General features: G+C 39.5%; 1 protein-coding gene across 3 annotated transcripts; it reads left to right on the forward strand.

The window, feature by feature from the left end:
* Window positions 1-842: 842 nt before the first annotated feature.
* ets2 (ETS proto-oncogene 2, transcription factor) lies at window positions 843-20,449 on the forward strand. 3 transcript variants are annotated; one of them, XM_087992518.1, is made up of 10 exons: window positions 843-1,059; window positions 5,853-5,921; window positions 8,960-9,074; window positions 10,584-10,703; window positions 11,373-11,573; window positions 13,165-13,254; window positions 15,793-15,897; window positions 16,124-16,384; window positions 17,408-17,526; window positions 18,395-20,449. In XM_087992518.1, the coding sequence occupies exons 2-10, from the start codon at window positions 5,859-5,861 to the stop codon at window positions 18,608-18,610; spliced, it is 1,290 nt and encodes a 429-aa protein (XP_087848644.1). In that variant the 5' UTR covers window positions 843-1,059; window positions 5,853-5,858; the 3' UTR covers window positions 18,611-20,449. The 3 variants fall into 3 exon arrangements, with proteins under 3 accessions (XP_087848644.1, XP_087848642.1, XP_087848643.1); XM_087992516.1 differs by having other exon boundaries at window positions 846-1,059; window positions 15,670-15,897; XM_087992517.1 differs by having other exon boundaries at window positions 920-938; window positions 15,670-15,897.
* The last annotated feature ends 2,238 nt before the right edge of the window (window positions 20,450-22,687 follow it).

Raw genomic sequence — 22,687 nt, forward strand, 5'->3', positions numbered from 1 at the left:
ACCTCACTTTCTCCTCCTCCATTGCCACAATGAACCAAACCGCAAATTGGTGGAACACCTCATCTTCCACCTGGGCAGCCTACAGTCTGGAGGACTCAACATTGAGTTTTCCAATTTCAAATAACCTCCCTTCCCTTCCCCGACTCCTTTCCAAGCCCCTATCCATCCCTTCCACTCCTCCCAGCCACCTAGTGGATTCATTCCTCCCATTGACCAACCATGTCATACCCTCTGCCTGTCTTCGCCTATTCCCACTTCACCCTGCCCTGCCCCCATCACCTTCTTTATCTGCAGCTCCCTGCTTGCTGTGTTTTTCCACCCCCCTGCCTATGCTAGATTTCCTCAGCCTCCTGGGGATAGTAGGTCTCCTGTATTAGATATAACTAGGTATAATTTAAATATCATTGTCAGACAAAATATGCAATTCTACTGAAATAAGATCTGTCAATTTTGGCGTTAGAAACAGTCTTCACAGGAAGTGGTGTCTATCACTAAAATAAACCAAAGAACTGCAGATGCTTGAAATCTAAAATTGCTGGCGAAACGGCAGCATCTGACAATTCTTCGAAGAGCCACCGGACTCGACGCTACGACTTTGTTTACTCCCCAGCTCTGCTAGGTTTCGCCAGCAATTTGTTCATCACGATCGGATGCAAAACATTGAACGGTCATCTGACTCTGTCGGGCACAGAAACGGGGGAGGTTACCATGACTGCGGGAAGGGAAACCAGTCTGACGAGATAACCTTGTTTGGCGATGGTTCGCTTCTCGGCTCCTCCTACCCCCCAGCAGGTCCAATAAAGAGGAAGTGGCGCGGTAAGAGAGATTGTGGGAATTGATGTAAAAGGCGAGGCTTCTCAGTACTAATTCTTCAGATTGCTCAAGAGTTGTACCTTATTCGCACTGAGGGGGAGTTTTTACACTGAAATTCCTCCGAGGTAAACGACCTTTCGTGAATCATTACTTTGTTGGATCAAACTCACTGATCGTGAGGCATTGCTGGATTTTAACTGACCGATTCCGCGGTACGCAAACTTAACGCAGGAAAGGAGTGATACCGTAAGTACATTATTTAGGTCTTTGAGATTGTCCAGCTTTGAGATTGTGAGCTGACCGATCTCCAAACGCTATGAGAAGAAAAGCAATTTTTCTCTCTCTCTCTCTCTCTGTCATGAAGGAGACGGTTAGTTTGTTCATGCTGTTTAGTATTTCACAGTCTTTCTGTAGTTTGGCCTAACACGAAGTTTGATCTCCCGACTCTTGTGTTGGCCCGGCTGCTGGTTGGAAATGATGCCGTCAGCTTGTTACAACAGAGGTGGAACAGAGTAGAGTCCTGGTTGTACAGGGCTTGCTATGGTGTCATACAAATCACTTTGTGCTTTCGATGCTGACCTCCATACAGTCGAACCAGCAAACTGAGAATGCGTAAAGACGAAAGGTGCAAAATGCCACGACTTGTGAGTGCACCCCAGGCTTGAGTCGTGCCAGCCCGGGTTGACTCTACCGTAGAGTGCAGTGTAAGTCCCGAGTTTGAGCCCTCCTGCTCAAAAAGCGATTGTGATGGATTCGGTTGAGTTGGAGAATAATGTGTACTTTGCTCAGGTGGGAAGTTTCAAGCGACAGGAGTGTGAGCTGTATCGCTAATATATACTGTGTGGAACATAATTAGAAATTAATGGAAAAGCTCAGCAGGTCTGGGAGCATCGGTGGAGAGAACCCAAAGTTAACGTTTCGGGTCCAGTGACCGTACCTCAGCCTATTCTGTATGAAGTTGGACCTATAGTTTACTATAATGCTGCACACTGTTTCACGGAAAGTGCTATTGTCTGCAACCTTTGGAGTGGATGCTACTAACACGACAAAACCTTTCATTCTAATTTCAATATTTATTTACATAAAGATAAAAGTAAACTGAGATCAAGGTAATATCGTTGCAAGACTTTATGGTCTTTGTGTATTATCTGGGTTGATCTATACATTTTAATAACTATCAGCAGGTGTGACAACAGAAAAAATGTCTGCATCTTAAACCAGATGACCTGTAAAAGGGTTTTTCCAGGGATTGCATTATAGAAGTGAACAAAAGAATTAATTTGCATTTTTATAACATCCTTCATTATCCAGGGTGCCCCAAATACTTTACACTCTTAAGTAGCTTGGAGGCACTTAAAGCACCTTTTTGAAATGAAGATTAAGTAAAAGGCATTTGGGCACAGACAAAACAATTAAATCAGTGATGGCTGAAATATACATGTATGCTAAGACAAAGGGCATACCGTGTTTTTTTGTCAAATAGTGCCAGAGGAATTTTGCATTTACATGAGAGAGCACTTTAGTATCTCAGCTGAAAGATGGCACCTCCAACACCATAAAACTTGCTTTGTTGCAGTGAAGTGTAAGGCTAAATGATGACCTCAGGTCTCAAATCTTATGCATTGAAAGACAAAGACAATGCAGTGCCACAATGGGCAAGATTGTTGCTGTATAAGTACCGTCCCTGATGCCCAGAATCACGGCAGGCCAAAAAAAAGTTTTCAGTTTTTTTCCAATGTGTACTGTGTTACCATTTTTTTAAAAAAAGGTCTATTTTGAGCCATGAGCAATTTGCTGAGCCAAGAATAAAGGATTGCTTAAACCGGTTAGGTGCTATTCTTGCTATGTGTACCCTATCTGGAAAATTCTATGTCAATTCTAAATAATGCTTCATATCATGAATGCAGCAGCTAACTTTTGATTTTTTTTTGTTTTGCTTTGTAAACCTTAATCTGATAAATCCATCAAAAGAAAACGGGCGTTGGTCCTGTACAGTTTGTTAAAGAGTAATCCTATGAAACCTTCTTCTGAAGTAACCAAAGAAGTAAACTTCATAAGTAATTATGAAACTTTTGCACCCTCCCCCCCATCCACGATCTGTTATATTAAATATTAATCAGTGTAATTGTTGACAGAGGTTACCTTGACCGGTTGCTTGAATTGTGGGCATATCTGTTGAATTTATCACTGCAACTGAGCTTGAGATACTTTGGCAAGTGGAGTATGAGCCATATAAATCTAATTAATAACATGATTAACCTCAGCCATACTTGTCATCTGATAATGTATTCACACAAAGCAGAAGGATAAGCTGATTATGGAGTCCGAAGAGCAGGGCTAGCGAAATATGATGGCATTACTTTATATTGCTTATACGCTGTTCTACAAATTGATAGGGTACATCCCTAATACAGTTTACATGTTAAATGTCAGATCTGAAATTCTGGTATTTCCTTCCCATTTTTAATTAAACATTGAAAGCAGAAATGTACAATATACTTGTCTGGTTGTCTTTCCCAAAGCATGCATTCTCGAAGGATTGCTTGTTTAGGATTTGGCATCTTTCATGTTTGTTTCACTTAACAAAAGTAATCTGTTTAATCTTGTTGCATCTATAACTAGTGAGGTGATTGTTCCTTCTGCTCGCCCGAGAACGATTGTGTAATGCTTTCACGCACTTTATATAGCTGTTTTTACAAAGTTTCAGTTACAGTAAAATGCTTATGCTGAGAGGAGAAGAACTGGAGGAGCAGTAAATTCTAAGATGAAATAGGGTGGGAGAGGTTTAAGTGGAGCACAGACATTTAACATTTAAGTAGCTGGGCCAAATAACAGCTTGTTTATGCGCTAGGAATTATAAGTGAAAAACTAATTGATTCTTCTAAGACATTTTTCTCCCACCGATTATAATCTGAATGATAGTCATAGAGGTCTACAGAAAAAGGCCCTACGGCCCATCAAGTCTGCTCTGGTCAAAAACAATTACCTAACAATTCTAATTCTATTTCCACCACTTGGCACATGGGGTCTAGTGCTTTAGCATTACAAGTGCACATCTAAATACTACTTACATATTATGAGGGTTTCTGCCTCAACCTTCCAGATTCCTACCACCAGCTGGTTGAAAATCATTATTCTCATATTCCCTCCAAACTTCCCACCCATTACCTTAAATCTGTACCCCAGGCCAATGATCCCTCTGCTAAGAGGAAAGGTTGCTTCCTATTTACACTGTCTAAGCCCCACAAATTTTATACATTTCAATCATGTCCCCCTTTGCTTTCATCAGAGCAGAGGAAAATAACCCCAGTCCATCCAACCTCTTTTTTTCACAACTGAAACTTTCCAGCCCAGACAACGTCACGACAAATCTCTTTTGCACCCTCTAGTGCAATCACATCCCTCCTATAATGGAAATTCAAGAACTGCACATGGTACTATAGCTGTAACCCTAACCAACATTTTGTACAGATAATGGGAACAAATTTAAAAATGAAAGTAACTTTCAGAAGAGAATTGGATCTATCTTTGGAAATAAATTTTGTGAGGGTTTAGGTGAGTAAAGCAGGGAAATGGGGCTGACTGGACAGGGTTTTTTTTTCCCTCAGGAGCAGGCCAAGTAACCTCCTGCACTGCAAGATTTTGTGAAAATTTCATGCTGGTGTAATATTAGAATGGTTTCCATATACTTGTGTAGTTGCAATTTTCTTTGTTTAGCTAACTAATTGGTTTTTCATGCTAATTAGTTTTTATATTAATGCCTGCCACTCAATGTTATACTATTTTATTTCTGTAATGATAGAGAAGCTGATTCTGAGAGTCAAGGCCCGTAGTTCTGAATGCCATGCAACATTTGAAAGAGTAAGGTAGCTGAACAAGTTAAAAAATGAAGCAGAATTACGTAATGCTAGAGTAGGCAGCACAGCAGTTAGCACTGCTTCCTCACAGTGCCAGAGACCCGGGTTCAATTCCCGCCTCAGGCAACTGTCTGTGTGGAGTTTGCACATTCTCCCCGTGTCTGCATGGGTTTCTTCCAGGTGCTCCGGTTTCCTCCCAGAGTCCAAAAACGTGCAGGTGAGGTGAATTGGCCATGCTAAATTGCCCGTAGTGTTAGGTGAAGGGGTAAATGTAGGGGAATGGGTCTGGGTGGGTTGCTCTTCGGAGGGTCAGTGTGGACTTCTTGGGCCGAAGGGCCTGTTTCCACATTGTACATAACCTAATCTAGTGCAAAATGTCTTCCGCTTGTGGCAGAAAAGGAAGATTGGAAAAAATAAGGAGTTATAGTTTGAGGAACTGCGAGGAAAGAAGATGTCAAGTACTCATTCCAGGGCACTGAGCACGGAGTGAGGAGTTATTTCATGGGGACTTTCTAACCTATTTTAAGGACTGTAATAGTCTGGGCAAGGTTTTGCAGAAAAATCCCCACAAATGTGTCCTTCCCAGCTTTGAAATCTTCTTTTTACTGGCCAATAACTACAAAATAAACAATCGAATCAATCTAAAATTATTCTGTATTAGCCCAAAACTTTTAATTGATTTAATGATGAGCTATTCATCTCCTAAAAGGGAGCATATTTGATAGTCTAATTCAGAATGTTATTCCTGGATAAGTTGTACTATTGCTATAAAATATTATTTTGACCAGACATCTGAACTCACCTTGCATGCATCTGAGTCATATCCCCGAGCAGCTGTTAATGTTGTGAATGTGATTTTCACAAGTATTGCTGTAATCCTGAACCTTCTGATTCACAGTTACTTGTACATTCACCAGGTGTAAATGGAATAAAATGTGTCTGGTGCAATCAAAGATGAACAGCTAATCAAAGAAAAGAATGCAGTAGACAGCCTAGGTACTGATTAGAATTTGGCCTTGACTTCCCAAGAAAGTGAGTGTTGATTACCAAAGAGCTGCAGTTTATAGAAACCTTTTTTTACTGTTTTCAACATGACTTTATATGATCTAAATAAAAATGGAGTTCATTCTGATTTTTTGTTTCAGTCAATTTTTAATTATCTCCCCTCTTTGTTTTGCAAAGGTCAACATGTGTGATTTGTTAAGGGATCAGGAAGCCCCTGTGGCTTTGGAGACTCGAGGAGTGCTTAAGGTAAGGTTTGCCAAGACTGAACCTACTTCTGTGAAACATGTATACATAAGTCTTTCAAGTTGTGGTGAATGTGATGAAGCTTGTGTGTGTTTTGTGAGCTAGCTACACCTTCAGCTTACACGTGTACACAAGGATCATGCAGGTGTGTAATGTAATTCCCCAGTGATTGGAAAATTAAATCAATATCTGTCTCAATTTGCACACTTTACCAACTTTGTCACAGAGCTGTAGATGTATTTGCAAAGTTTTAGCCTCTTATGAGGAGAAAAGGGTGAGTGTTTGTAATGCAAGCAAACAATGTGTTTTGTTTTCCTAATCAGTAGTGTCCATCATTCTGTCCACTGTTGTGGTAAGGAGATGAATATATCCAGTGTATGTATTCTTTGATCATTGAAGATGCTTTCCTCTAATTCTCTCCTGAGGAAGTGATTTAAAGCATAATCTGGATTCACAAGCACTTTTTATTTTGGTTACTTGAAGATTGAATAAAGTACATGCAAGCACAGAAAGAAGTCAGTTAGCACACAATGTCTATGTTGACTCTTTGAAAGAACTATGTACTCCTACTCCCCATCTCTTCATATATAGCTGTACAAATTAAAATTTTTAAATGGATATACAGTTTCTTACTTGATTGGCCACTCTTTGAATTTAGTCATCGCAGCTCATAGAGCCATAGAGATGTACAGCATGGAAACAGTTCCTTCGGTCCAACCTGCCCACGCCGACCAGATATCCCAACCCAATCTAGTCCCACCTGCCAGCACCCAGCCCATATCCCTCCAAACCATTCCTATTCAGATCCAAATCCTGTTGTAATCTGAGGTAACCCTCTTCGCTGTCCACTACACCTCCAATTTTGGTGTCATCTGCAAACTTACTAACTGTACCTCTTATACTCGCATCCAAATCATTTATGTAAATGACAAAAAGTAGAGGACCCAGCACCAATCCTTGTGGCACTCCACTGGTCACAGGCCTCCAGTCTGAAAAACAACCCTCCACCACCACCTTGGAGCCAGTTCTGTATCCAAATGGCTACTTCTCCCTTTATTCCATGAGATCTAACCTTGCTAATCAGTCTCCCATAGGGAACCTTGTTGAACGCCTTACTGGGGTCCATATAGATCACTGCTCTGCCCTCATCATCTTCTTTGTTACTTCTTCAAACAACACAATCAAGTTTGTGAGACATGATTTCCCACGCACAAAGCCATGTTGACTGTCCCTAATCAGTCCTTGCCTGGTGTGAGATCATTAATATTCTACATTTCATTATGCCTTGAAAAACTGTGCTATTTTGGAATGGAGATCATTCCACAGTGCATACACATTTTCAATTATCAAGAACTGATGAAAAAATTCTCCTCCCAATTATAATCAGCAGACATTGCTTGGGTGAGTAAGCATGTAAATGTTTAACACATACCATACTTGACTTTCCAGTTTACCTAAGGTGTGTTTCATTGATAGACTTAGCAAACTTGGAGATAATGAATGTCTTGTATAATCCATTTTTCAAAAAATTCATCCATTGTTGACAAACTGCAACCAAGCTAAGGAAATGTTGCTGGTATGCAAAAAGACGTAAGAATGTTCATTCCAGTGGAATTGTTTTCACATTTTATTACTGCTTAATCTTGTTCAAGTTTTTATTTGTGTTTTCAATGTAACCTTTATTTCCCTGTCATTGTATTTTCATTCCTGTTAAAGGACCTGATTCAAATCCAACTCTTAATAATGGGCAGAGATTTCAACTTTATAATGTCTTGTTTTAAATTTGATTTGGAGATGCTGATGTAGGACTGGGGTATACAAAGTTAAAAATCACACAACACCAGGTTATAGTCCAACAGGTCTAATTGGAAAAACTACCTTTAGGAGCGCTGCTCCTTCATCAGGTGGTTGTGGAATAGATTGTAAGACACAGTTTCCAATTAAACCTGTTGGACTATAACCTGGTGCTGTGTGATTTTTAAATTTGTTTAAATTTATGTGTAAAATAAGCTTACGCAGTGCAAAACCAGATCTTAGAGGGGGTATAATATCAAAACAATCCTTAATCTTGGCTAATTGATGAGAGGTGATGATGTTTTTTGAGAGAACACAGGATGATAAAATGTCTAGGATGATAAAATGTGAATACCAAATGCTTTTTGTCAACTGAGCTACACAATTGGATAAAGTTGAAAGAACTTTACATCTCTGCTGGTTTTAACCTGAATTGGAAGTGCTTGATGGTATGGAAGGTGTTCTCTTTCCAGCACTACTTTCCTTTACCTCAATGAGACCAATATTAAATGTAAGTTCACTAGATTGGCAACTCTACTGTACCTTCATAGATTTTTCTTAAGTGGTAGAAATATTGTGAAACAGGTTAAATTGGATTAGATATACAGAAGTAAGTAGAATGAATGAGCAGTGAATTTTTCTTCTTGCCATACATCCTACAATTGTTTTTCAACATCGGGAAGTGTTGTATGAGTATCTCAAGGCTAATGAGTTTCAGTATTGACACACTATATTATTTGGACAGTTATATTCTACACAACTGAATTGAACCATAAGTAACTGAGCCTCAAGTTGAGGTTATCTGTGAATTGTGACAAAAGAGTCTGGTGAACTATCCACTCTCCCTTCAAACTCCTGACATCAGAAATGTTCACTTCTATTTGTTGTTGGCATGTGACTGCGAGAATAAGACCACCTTTATATCCATCTGTCATTACTTTTCCACCTTCAAATGAGGGACAGTGCTTATGGTGTTAGTATTTCATAATGACGTAATACTGCATTCCAGTGATTCCCATAATCTTGGAATTTTGACCATACTAACATTGAAGGAACTGTTATCTGTGTTCAAATCAAGATGGCATATGATCCCATCTCTAATTCCCTGTGTTAAAAACAGTGCTAATTCCCTGTGTTAAATTTTTGATTTATCAACACCATCCACTTCTGGGGGAGATAAGAGTTATCTGGTTATGACCATAATCATTGCTCGTTTTTATACAAGTCTTGGTTATTTTTCGTTTCAGCGCCAGGCAGCATTTGACATGCATGAAGCTATTGGACTCAATGGATTATTGTCGCATTTAGATGAAGAACAGAGCGTGCAGGAGGTTCCAACTGGCATGTCCTCCTTTTTATTTGGTAAATGCTTAATTAACTGAGACACATCCATGCTTAAATGTAAAATTTGTCATTGCTAGAATTTTGCACATAACACTGATATTTTGGTTCCCATCTCTTTTTGAAGATAATATTGCAGGAACTTGAAAGTGATTTAGTGAGAGGATTACATCCCTTATCTGACAAATTATCAGGAGGTTTGATAGAGTAGATGTGAAGAGGTTGTTTCCATTTGTGGGAGGGTCTCGGACGAGTGAGCATAATCTCAGAATAACAGGTTGCACATTTAAGATATCGATGAATGGAGAATTTCTTTCAGTGATTGTTGAATCTGTGAAATTCCTCGCTGCAGAGGACTGTTGAGACTGGAATATTAAGTATATTCCAGGCCAAGATAGACAGACTGATTGTTAATCAGTAAGAGAATCAAGGTTGTGAGGAAAAGGCAGGAAAATGGAGTTGAGGAATGGTGGAGCCAACTCAGTGATCTAAATGGCCTATTTCTGCTCCTATATCTTATGATCTTATCCACACAATTCATGCTCCAATCTCCGTGTAATTAGCTCCAGGACAGTGGTTCTGAGTAAAATGGGGCTTCAGTACAAATGAGCACTTGGGTAATGTTGGATAAACAAAATATAGTGAGCTGTATCCTGTTATAAGCTAATGCTTCAGGAGAAAGTCATTTACAATGAAAATGTTTGCTTTAACATCTTCAGTTTTGTTTTTTGACTGCTTTCTAAGTCATATTTGAAATCCTATTTGTAATGTAGTTTTGTCCCATTCTGTGAGCAACAACAGGTTGTTATAAGGCATTGGCTAGGTTAATATTTCATCAATCCCATCTGTTTTTACAACTCAAAACATGTTCACTAGAGTTTCTGTCAATTTCCTTCCCTTCTGACTGATGAAACACCTTCCAAGTTAATACTGCTTTCCCAGAATTAGTTATGGTTTAAAGCAAATAGCATTGATTTCTGGAAATCTGGAATATAAAGAAAATGCTAGAAATATTCCGCTCTGTGCAGAAAAATCGAGTTCATGTTTTGAGCTGAATATGCCTCTTTAGAACAGTGAAAAATCTATTAATGTTTGGTTACTGAACAATAAGGAATGTTTTATGCATATCAGCTCTCAAAATCACACTCGAATACAATAAATTTGCAGAGATAACATCTATACCCAATATTTTCCCAAAACCTCATTAATTTTCAATATAATCAAAGTATTCTAAAACATTTTTAAAACTCATTTGCATTTTATAGAATTCGATCTATTTTAATTGTCTGCATTAATATTTGTGAAGTTTTATTTGAGGACTAACTGACTATCCAGTATGTCAGTTAAACTGAATAATTGGGTATTGGGATATGGCACTGGAAATTCATAGAACACTACTTACAATTGTCACAGTTGCAAAATTTGTCTTTGAAGATTTATTAAAGAACAAGTTTAAATAGGAAACTCTGAAGGAAAATGTACTCCTGGTGGAAGAATTATTTCTCACTTTGTTGTTCCTCTCGTCTGCAGATGTTGGAGCTAATGAGGTTCCACTCCTAACCCCTGGCAGCAAAGCAGTCATGAGCCAGGCCCTGAAGGAAAGCTTTAGTGGCTTTGTTAAAGAAAGACGTCGTCTCAGCATCCCAAAAGGTAACCAACCTGAAAACAGTCAACATACTTGTTTGTTTCTAACTTTCCTCTCCAAAAATTGCTCACAAAGGAATTCTTATTCTTGTCCACTGTTAAGGGGTTGTGATTACAGTAAATGGAAAGTATTTGTTATTGGACAAGGCAATCCAAATTCAATATAGACTAAACAATTTCTGCAAATGGCGTCAAACGTCAAGATATACACACCATGGGCCATAAACATTAAAATTCCATTCTTAGTAGTTGCATGGTGATATCAACTGCAAAGTGTTTTGTTGCTGGGTGAGTCCAGGATTCAATAATACTCACCCATGAGTAATGGGTAGTTGGGTGATTTTTATTTACCTGAGGGGGCTGCTGCCTGAATGGCCATACCGCTTGGTGGCATGACTCACCACTTTCAGGAAAATTTTGAAGAATGATCTTAGATGCAGATCATTTTTATTTCTTTTGGATATAAAGTCCTTCTATTTCATATAAGGGTAACCACATACATTATACATATTTAGAACCATATGTTTTCATTCAATCACTCTGACACGAGCTTTGATCAGAGCACAAATGACCCAAGCATTTATCTTTGGGAAACAGTATAATAAATATCAGCATGTCTAAGTCTGATTTTGATACAGGTTTTGCAGTTAAACTTGATTTTTGATTTCTTTCAAGACCCTCATGTTTGGACTGAGCAACATGTCAATCAGTGGCTCCACTGGGCTGTGAATGAATTCAGTCTAGAGAATGTCAATTTCCAAAAGTTCTACATGACCGGTCGGGCCCTCTGTGATCTTGGGAAGGAACGTTTTCTGGAGCTAGCACCTGATTTCATTGGAGACATTCTTTGGGAGCACTTGGAGCAACTAATGAAAGGTATAACAATCATGAGAAATATTTCCTTTAAAAGCATGAAACAAGTGGCCCTAATTAATGAGATATTCCTTGCTACAGGGAATAGCCTCATCAACTAGTCTCTACAACTTATTAATTATTGAGTTTTCCTGTCTAACAATTACCTCAGATGTCTTTTATGGCCTTTGTGCTGTTTTCTAACCATCGGTTGCCTACCAATATCTCAACCTAATGGCACTGGTGTGATTTGTCACACTTAATGTGGCATGTCTGTTCACTTGCAAAGTCCATCACAACTGTACTCGTCAGTATGACCTATATTACTTGTAACAAGTTTTTTTTGTTCATCCAGTTATTGTCTCTGGATATCAGTTTGACCTATTTGTTTCTTTGATCCCTTGTCTAACCCAGAGACCAGTTTAGAACCTACATAATCATCTTCGTTGGGATCAGCAAACTTAGTAACAGACCCCAGCAATCAAATTTTGAGTGTCTGTAATTTTGTCTGATAGCTGTGCTGTTGGGGAGATTTCATATCTTTTTGGTGTTGGATGCTTAGGCTGTTTTTTGTCCATTAGGGATAAAAGAATGTCTGTACAATAATTTCTAATCCCGTGCCACAAGGCTGATGTAGAGTAAAAACCCCTCATTACTGTTTTAACAATCTCCCATTCCTGCAAGACTTCTAACGTCTCAATAAAACTTTCTGCTTCTTATAGTAATCAGCCTATTGCTAGTGAAAATAATTAATTTTAATATGCACACTAAGGACAACAAACAAAGATTAGTTTGGGAATGCACAGACCATTGAATATAAAGGATTTGCCTATAAAATTTAGAGCCGATTGCTAGTTATTTTAAATATCCTGTTCAGACACATTATGCCACACCTCCAAAGCAGACAGGACTTGAATCCAGAACATCTGGCCCAGAGGAAGGGACACAATCTCTGCACCACAAGTGCTCTAAGACCTACTCACTCATGACTGTATTTGATAAAAATACTTGGGAAGATGTGAGAGGAATAATTCACTTTTTTTTTGGTGCTACTTAAGCAAGAATGATCCACTGAATAGCATTTCAGTTTAATCCCATCTGACAGTCCCAGTCTTTAACTATGTTTAAACTAAATATGGCCATTTACTTTTTGAGTATGGGTGTCAAAAAAAAAACTTGAACCTCTCATCCAATGGACAAGCTTTCAGTTTAAAAGAAGTCTAAATAACCAAGTATTTCCTGATTTCTACCACAGACATCAGAGAGCTATCTTGATGCAGAACAGTTTAAGGTTCTGATACTGGACGTAATTGTCAATCCAAAGTGCTTGTTTAATATCTTCTTACTCTGGATTTAGCTTTTGGTGTGATCAAACGGTACACAATTCCATTGTATACTGCAGACATTGGTTGAGCATGTGATTTACATTTTCATGGAGTTCCTGATCTCTGATCCTCTCAGAGATGTTTCAGTTAGACACTATTGAAGTAATGAAGGAAAGGCCTGGAACCAGTCCACCTTTTACATTCTATGTATTTGAAGTAATGGGGAGTTTTGCTTTTTTTTTCAAGCAAAAAGATTAATCTGGTTTCCTCTTTATCTTTCTGAATTTTAGATTGCCAGGAAGCACCACAACTGAACTATTTTGGAACCTCCTCTCTCATCAATACAAGTTCTCGCTGGGTGGATAATAACAGTTTCCTAGGTATGTCTTTTCCAAGTTCACTGATCATAATATATTCTGACATTATCTGTCTGATTGTGCTGAACAACCTCAATCCACCTTATAGGTTTTGGTTACTAATGCTGGCGAAAATCCAACAATCACCGGGAGCATCTTGTAATCTAAGCTCCTTTGATTGTATTGACTACTAAGATACTGCAGCTGTCTTACTGAAAATTTGTAAAATATTTGGTGACAGTGTCATTTGAGGTTTTTGTTCTCTGCAACTGTTTAAATAGATTTTTGGTATAAAGTTCCCGTCTATAGATGATGCATTTTCATATATCATCAACGTATATGGTATTAAATACAGCCCTGTCAAGATATCCCATTAACAAGGGAGCACCATACAGTTTTATTTGAACTTGCACCAAAATTCCTGGATGGGTTTCTTTAACTGCCTGTTGCATGAATGAAAACAAAACCCAGTTTGTGGATGGGGTAATTTGATCAGGGAGTATGGATGAAAATTCGACTGATTGACCGGGGTCTGGTGGGGTTGGGGGTCACGGGGGGGAGCCCAATTCTCTGAGTCACTAATTTTAGAAAAGACATTGCAGCCACCCCATGAAAACAAGATGAACATGGAATGTTCAGCAAGCCAACAAGCCTTTTATAAAAAGTCACCCACGTTCTGAGTGTCTGTCTTTTCACAATACGAGATTGCTAGGAATATTGAAAACCAATTTGCCTTATCCTGGCAGTTGGGGAGGTATAATGCCCTCCTCAAATGTGGGTTTGGTGGCTAGGCAACCTTTTAATCAAACAGAAAAGACCACATGGTAGGGAAATGCCAAGCAAGCAGTCTCACTAGACTGGGCTTGGTCAATGGGCTGAGCACCAAGAAGTGATAGGACACTAAGCATAGTATTAAGTTGCATAGGATTCTGAAAATATTTGCCAGAATGTTACCGGGAACAGAGGGTTTGAGTTATAAGGATGGGCTGGGACATTTTACACTGGAGTGTAGGAAGTTAAGGTGTGACTTTATAGAGGTTGATAAAATCATGAGGGGCATAGATAAGATGAATAGCAAAGGTCTTTTCCCTGGGGTGGGGGAGTTCAAAACTAGGGGGCATAATTTTAAGATGAGGGGAGAAAGATTTAAAAGGGACCTGAGGAGCAACCTTCTCACAGAGGGTATTTCAAAAGTGGAGTGAACTGTCAGAGGAAGTGGTAGATGAAGGTACAGTTACTACATTTAAAAGATAGGCATATGAATAGGAAAGTTCTAGGGGGGGCTGGGCCAAACGCAAGCAAGTGGGACTAGTTTAGTTTGGGCGGAAACTTGGTCAGCATGGATGAGTTGAACCAAAACGTCTGTTCCCATAGGACTCAATGACTAAGAGCCCCCTCTCTGTCCTTGTTGATGAGCCAGCCTTCACTGTGAAATCCCTCCTAACAGCCTATGTACTGGATTGGTCCATTATCTGGAGTCTTCGAAGAGCATGCAGCTCCTGGCAAGCAGGAATTACTGCCCCAGGGTCCTGATCTAGCAGCTTAGTCGATGACCTTTGACTGATTTGGCTCAGAATTCAGCAATTGCCTTATCAAAACTAGCACCATGGTTCTGTTGCTTGCTCTGTAACCTCTGTCCAAAACCCCTGTGACACCTCCATGTAATTCCAGCCCTGCTCTTAATAGACACATTCTGAAATCAATAAGAATCTAATTGTTGTGGCTTGAGGAATTTTTCCAGCTCTTGGCTCTTATTTCAGCAGTCAGGTTAGATAACATTACTCATAATAACTACTTTTCTTTTGCATATTGGGTTTTGTGTTCTGAGTTACAGCCTACCCTTGTCAAAACATTTAGTTAGGTTAGTTCTGTTTGTCAATGTTTGGAAACATGTCTGGTCAGGAACAACTCCAAGATGAATGCAGATTAGACTGGTTTGTTTAGGTTTGGTTTAAATTGATATCCTTCACTCAATAAAAATGTGATTTTTTTTAACACTAAACAGAATAATTTGTGCTTAATCACTGAGAAAGTTAAGTTCAGCAGTTTATTCACATTATCTTTGAAAAATATCAGTTTTCTAGTTTGACTTTGACTCCTACATTTAATGGGCATTATGCATACAGAGTTAATCTAGCTTTTCAGGCAGTAGTTCATTGTACATCAGCAAGGTCAAATCAGCCATTTGCAAGAAGAATGGAGCTGGAGGGTATGAAAACTGCATCGAGTGTGAGACATATAGGGGCCAACTGTTGGTATGGCCACTATTGAGCATCAAATAATTCCAGTAAATAATGACTGCAGTAGCAAATATTTAGATTTGAAGTGATAGTTGAAGTTTTGGTTCTTATTGACTCTATCCCATTCAGACCAAATGGAGGTGACAGTTTAAATAACAATCCAGTTGATTTGGCTGCTTTGTTTTGAAATATATTTCAGCGTTCTTCTCCAATCAGACCCAATGTGGAGGTCAACTTTCTGATCTTACTGGAAGTTTCCTGTCAGAAGTTTGTCAGATCTCATCGGATTCAAATAATCAAGATTTTCTCAATTTGAACCAAAGCTTCCCGAATCTTTCTAACCCACACCTGGATAAGGTGGATATGACCTACTACCCCGTGCAGCAAAAGCAAGTGAACAGTCTGCAAGTTGGCATAATCGATCATGGTAAGTGTGTGGTGTGTACGTATCGGGCCTCATTTTTAATGCCAGATGAATGAGCTTGTGAGTTGTAATCTTGTCCATAGTTTCACAGGCAATACAGAAAGTTACAGAATTGGAATAAAGGGCAATGTCAAATAATCTGAAGAATTCTATAAAGGGAGATGGGAAGAAGATACTTCTGTAATTTCCTTTTTATGTGCATTACCAAACTTCTCTTTCTTTTTATCAGTTGAAAGCAGGAAGCCAGGATCTCTTGAAAGCATGGATAGTTTTGACAGTACAGGGGCGATGCTGAAATCCTGGAACAGTCAGTCATCTTTGTGTGACATGCAACGTGTACCCTCTCAGGATAGCTTTGAAGATGAATATAGCCAGCCTCTGTGTCCAAACAAACCAAATATCTCCTTCAAAGATTACATCCAAGAGAGAAAAGAGCCATTGGAGCAAGGAAAACCGGTCATTCCAGCGGCAGTGTTGGCCGGATTCACTGGTAAGCGATTCTTTGTGTTTTTTTAATTCACTTTTGGGATGTGAGCTTTGCTGGCTGGGCCAGTATTTCTTGCCCCTAAGCAGGTGGTGGTAAGCTTCTTTCCTGAACTGGCAAGAGAGGGAATTCAAAGATTTTGATCCGGGAACTGACTGTGATACATTTCCAAATCAGGCTGATGAGTGGCTTGGAGGGGAACTTGCAAATCCTGGTGCACGCATGTATCTGCTGACTTGTCCATCAAGATGGTAATATTGTGGATCTTGATTGTGCTATCTACGGATCTTTGAATTTTTCCCAATTGGAAAAGGAAAACAGTACCTGTACATCAACTCACAACCATGAGAAGTGGAGGGCTGCCAGTTCCCATGAAAATTACAGAGCAAGCGCTTGTGGAAAGTGAGGGGACGAGGACTGAAGTAAAACCAATTGCTAGTCTTTTGACCTGTTCCACAGTACATGTTGCTGGGATTTCTGAAGAAATACGTAACAGCATCATCTTTCAGCAGAGACAGCTGAGGTCTTCCCACAGAGCTTGTGACTTAGTCATAATCAGATATCCCAGCTGGCAAAAAGAAAGCCCTGTGTCTTGCATGTTTAACGATCTGCAAATTAGGTTGCAATTGCTGACTCATTAACTAGACTTAAGGCAGTATTTTGCAATAGATTACTATTGAGTAAAAAAATCCCAGTTCATGATCAGCCATTCCACTTGTTTTGATTTATATGATTAGCAATGAATGGCTGACAATTTCTCACAAAAGTACTATCATTTTTCAAAATATCTTACTTCAGAATAAAATGCCAGTGGTTGAGAAACCACTTGACTTTTCATGTTAGGTTACAGAATCTGGGAATATTTGCAGTGTTGTTTTTATGCCTGATAATAAGAATTGACTGATCTACAACTTTGGCAAAAATAATCCGTTTCCAAGATCCTGAGCTGAGGCATTGTTGTGAAAGTTTCAACCACCACAATGTGTTTCCATTTTTAATTTGCATCCTTCTTTAAACTTGTTTGTGCAGGAAGTGGACCCATTCAACTTTGGCAGTTCCTTTTGGAGTTACTGACAGATAAATCCTGTCAGACGTTTATCAGCTGGACCGGCGACGGATGGGAGTTTAAACTAACTGACCCTGATGAAGTAAGAACCTCCTAAATTATCAGCATATGGGTTGGGGGTGGGTACAGTCACATTTTCAAGACATAAAGCAAAATACTGGACATTTGGCAGACAGTCCCTAGCTATTTTCAGAGAAAGTGAAAGTTTCAGACAAAAGAAGCTACCACCTAATCAGTTTATGCAGAGTTTGCAATGTGAAATCCTTGGCTTCTTGTATTTAATAATTTTAAGGTTGAATATCTGATTTGAAAGTGCACAAACAGTTAATGATTATTAAGGAGTTTGAAACTTTAATATGTCACTTAAATTCATATTATGAATTGAATTCATGTTGGATTCTTCTAAGGGGAATATTAGAATAAGAATTGAATAGACATTAACACATGTTGGCTACTCTGGAATCTCTTGAGTCATAGTGTGAATGACCAGGATGTGCACCACACCAGGATTCATATTTGTAGCCCTCAGATAGAAGGCTTGTGTCCTCATTCCTCATCCAGTAATGCCTGGTACCAATAGTTATGATCCTAGTTGAGTCATCTTGGGGAGGCAGCAACTGAAGAGAAGCTCCACTGGAAAGGAATGGTAGTCTAGTGTTTGGGACAAGGGCAATATTGACATGGGCCTGAAAATTGGTCACACTCAGCCCCAGAATGCAGTTCATGCAGAAAGGCCTAGAGGAATTAAATACTGTACAGAAAGAGGAGAGAATTTAAAGTAACTGTACATAGTCAAAATTATCTAATGCCAATTCATACCAATTTTGAGTCTTATTGACCAAGTTATTATGTTCACCAGCACAGCAGTTTTAGAAAGTGATCTGCTGGTTTGCTGCAGCAGTGATGCTGAATGTGCTAACACCTTTTCCTGCTTTCTTGCTGGGTCACAGGTTGCTCGGCGATGGGGCAAGCGCAAGAACAAACCCAAAATGAACTATGAGAAATTGAGCAGGGGGTTGCGCTATTACTATGACAAGAACATCATCCATAAGACCTGTGGCAAAAGATATGTCTACCGTTTCGTCTGCGACCTTCACAACCTGCTGGGATACACAGCAGAGGAACTTCACGCTATGCTCGGAGTCCAGCCAGACACTGAGGATTGATGTGTTTGCTGTCCCTTTATATCCACTTTATTTTATTCTGTAATTACCTAACAGTGAGAATGGGACTGGCAGTGGTCAAATGATTTCACTATGGACCGGTCTAATGTGGTGGGCGACATGTGGGTTCTGCAGTGAGGGGCAGTTAGGAGGCATCTTCCTTTGATTTTGTTTTGCCAAAGGTGACAACTGGCAATGGAACCCCTTCTAATATAGTTACTGCTTACCTGGTGGAGGCGTGAAGTATTGATCCATTACATCAATTCAGTGCATCAATGCATTTTTCCTTCTGATTGCAAGTTGCTGAATGTTAAACAAGAGCTTTTCTTTCTTCTTTTTGTTGAAAATATTGAGAACTTCTACAAGCTATCTAGTGCCAGCAACAAATTGTTTAACAATAACATGAGTGCCGTTGTGCTATTGTAGTTTCAGACCAAAGGTGTTTCCATAAAGTGGGAGTGTTTTATTTGCAATTCAGGGTCACTCCCCCAAGCCCAACACTTGTCTATTGTTCTATGATACCTTTCATCTCAAATTAGTTAATATTTATCTGCCACATGAAACAGTTTGGTTTGCTGAGAATTGGGCTACAAATGTTGATACAAGTTCACATCAGCCCCAACATAGTCACGTCCTTCAAAATAGTGGATTGCATCCTACACTGGAGTTGTTCACATCTTTGTATATTTCTTTGATAAATGTAAAATGTTACTCCGAGACCAAAGGCCAATGTCTTCTGATCAAAACATGGAAATGTTGAACAGTTGCTAAGCAACTATCAGGAAATAGTTTAACATGCAAAACAATCATTAATCCCTCGCACTGGTAGTCACATCTGTAGCCTGTAAAACCAAGAGTTCCCATATGTCGTTGCCTTTTGTGTTGACTGTTTCAAGAATTAGTGCTGTCCTTTTAGTGAAGGCATGAAACTGCTTGATAGCATTTAAAAGTCAGCGTTTAAACACTGCAAGGTAATTTAACAGCTTTATAAATGACTCTGGCAGCTGTTTCCTATCACACAGCTATCATTTTTTTTGCTGCCAAGGTTAAGGCATTATAAAAGACTGCTGGAGTGGCTGAAGTGTGCGAGAGTTGTACAAATACAGCGTTTTTTAGAAGGTAACTAAAAATGCAGTCCTTTTACAGCAATATACTGGTGAAGGATTCTATCACTGGTCTTTTCTAATTTACCATGCATTAAAAAGTTTCTGTAAATATGTGTATATATTATTTATATGGCTTACTTGTAGGGTTGCTTGCAGCAAATATTTTTGATAGGCTGAAGTACCAAGAGCTATCTTAAAGTATTTCTGTTGGTTAATCAATGGAAAATGTTTTGAATGAACTTACATGACTGGGTCATGAATTGAGACAACTTCCCAGATGCTAGAAGCTCATTTAATGAAACTGCCCTTTCATTATGATCAGTCTTTTTACTGTTAATAATTATAAGGCAAGGAAGTTTGAATCTTACCCTGCAATGGTTCACCTCAGGTTTTCTATGTCTGTGTGCCTCAGATTGGATATGCAGAACTTAGACCATCTAAGCAAAAGAAAAATGTTATTAGTTTATTTTGGGTCAGGTACAAGGAGATTAATTTTATATATAAATTATAAGAAACCTAGAAAAGGCAAGTGTTGCAGCTGGTTATCTGCATTGAATTTGAGAATTGTATGAAACAAGCTGGGAAAATATTTTACATAATTTTGGAGGTTTTTCAAATGATGCAAAACGTGTAATTTCCTGTACAGTGATTAGAATTTGTAATATTAATTTTTTTGTATAAACGGTTGTGGTTTCAATATATTTTTGAAATAATAAATCCATTTTCTGAAACTTGATTTACTTACTTTTTTTGAATGATTGTTTAAAATAAATGATAAATCACTCCAGGCAAGAAAATTGGTCCCATGTGCTCCTACAATGGTGTTATGTCAGGAATGTCAGGATTTTATTCCAGAAATGACGACACAATGAAAATGCATGTCTAAATTGGGATGGATGTGATTTGGAAAAAAACTGGAAGATAAGTGTTTGCATGCAATCTTTGTCCCTTCAGCTGGTGAAGGTTCCCAAAGAAGCCTTGGCATGTTGCAAAAGCCTGTCTTGTAGATAGTAGAAATTGCAGCCCTGGCACTAAAGTAATGGAGAGTATAAATCATTAATGGGAGAATGTGAAGCACAATTAGCTTTGCAATAGATGGTGTTGAGCTCATTGGTAAAGTTACCTCATTCAGACAAATGGGATGTATTTCTGGACGCATTCTGTCAGTCTGCAGGTCAAGAAGTGAGCCAGTTTGCCTTTCAGAATTAAATTTTTACTTTCTCTGCTGACAATCGCATTTATATAGGTGGCACAGGTTAGTTTCTTGCTAATAATGACCAACCTTGCAGTTACATAGTGTTTTTGCCATTACCAAATCATTTCACTATTTTAATGTCACTGAATATCAATAGGAAGTGAAGTGAATTGAACTTCTGTTAGAGATGGTCATTGCCTGGCAATTGAATGGTGTGATTCTTATTTTCCATTTTTCAACTCAAGCACTTGTCATAATTAACTGATAATGAGTAAATGTTTCAGCCTTTATGGAAATTGATGGGTTAATTTTTCACTGTTGCAGTCACTAGCTTTCATTCCAGATTAGTTTTAAATTGATCCAATAGCATTAGCACTTGAAAGCTATTTCTACGAATCATCACAATCAAAGCGATCCTATCCTGATTCAACATCCACACCCTTATAGTTTCCTGCAAAGTGATCAGGAAATGAAACCCTTAGCAACTGAAAAATGTCCATATTACAGAGGAGGAGGTGCTCGATCTCTTAAAACGCATCAAGGTTCCAAGGACCTGATGAGGTGCAAGTGAGTACTGCAGATGCTGGAGATCAGAGTTGAGCGTGAGGTGATGGAAAAGCACAGCAGGTCAAGCAGCATCAGAGGAGCAGGAAAATTGACGTTTTGGGCAAAAGCCCTTCATCAGGAATGAGGCTCGGAGCCTCCGATGTAGAGAGATAGATAGGAGGACGTTGGGGCTGGGGAGAAGGTAACTGAGAGTACAATAGGTGGATGGAGGTGGGAATAATGGTGATAGGATGGAGAGAAGGGTGGAGCAGATAGGTGGGAAGGAAGATGGACAGATGGGACGGGTCATGAGGCTGATGCTGAGCTGGAAGTTTGGAACTGGGGTAAGGTGGGGGGAGGGGAAATGAGGAAACTGATAAAGTCCACATTGATGCCCTGGGGTTGAAGGGTTCTGAGGTGGAAGATGAGGCATTCTTCCTCCAGGTGCTGAGTGGTGATGGAGGAGGCCCAGGAGCTGCATGTCCTCGGGCAGAGTGAGAGGGGAGGTGAAATGTTTGGCCATGGGTTGATTGGTGCAGATGTCCTGGAGATGTTCTCTGAAGCACTCTGCGAATAGGCATTCTTCCTCCCCAATGTAGAGGAGATCGCATCGGGAGCAACAGATACAGTTAATGACATGTGGAAGTGCAGGTGAAACTTTGATGGATGTGGAAGGCTCCTTTGGTGCATTAGACAGAGGTGAGGGGGAGGTAGGGGTGCAGGTTTTGCAATTCCTGCGGTGGCAGGATGGGGGGAAGGGTGGGTTGTTAGGGGGCGTGGACCTGACCAGGTAGTCACAGAGGGAACAGTCTTTACGGAAAGCAGATGGGGTGGGAGGGAAATATATTGATTGGGGGGGCTGTTTGTAGGTGGTGGAAATGGTGGAGGATGGTGCAATGTATGCGGGGTTGGTTGGGTGGAAGATGAGGACCGGGGGTTTCTGTCCTTGTTGATGTGGTTTACCCTAGAACTCTGTGGGAAGCTAGGAAAGTGATTACTGGGCCCCTTGCTGAGATATTTGAATCATCGACAGTCACAGGTGAAGTGCTGGAAGACTGGAGGTTGGCTAATGTGGTGCTACTGTTTAAGAAGGGCGGTAAGGATAAGCCAGGGAACTATAGACCAGTGAGTCTGACATCAGTGATGGGCAAGTTGTTGGAGTAGGAGCAACAGGATGTACATGTGTTTGGAAAGGCAAGGACTGAATAGGGTTAGTCAACATGGCTTTGTGCA

Source organism: Chiloscyllium plagiosum, unplaced genomic scaffold (assembly GCF_037043375.1).
Source record: "Chiloscyllium plagiosum isolate Xiang-an unplaced genomic scaffold, Cpla_swu_hap1 HiC_scaffold_12, whole genome shotgun sequence".
NCBI lineage: Eukaryota > Metazoa > Chordata > Chondrichthyes > Orectolobiformes > Hemiscylliidae > Chiloscyllium > Chiloscyllium plagiosum.

Coding starts and splice junctions, on each gene's coding strand:
- ets2 (XM_087992516.1), top strand. CDS start 5,859: ATGTGTGATTTGTTAAGGGATCAGGAAGCCCCTGTGGCTTTGGAGACT. Junction 16,385..17,407: donor AGTGTTGGCCGGATTCACTG/GTAAGCGATTCT, acceptor TTGTTTGTGCAG/GAAGTGGACCCATTCAACTT. Junction 17,527..18,394: donor AACTAACTGACCCTGATGAA/GTAAGAACCTCC, acceptor GCTGGGTCACAG/GTTGCTCGGCGATGGGGCAA.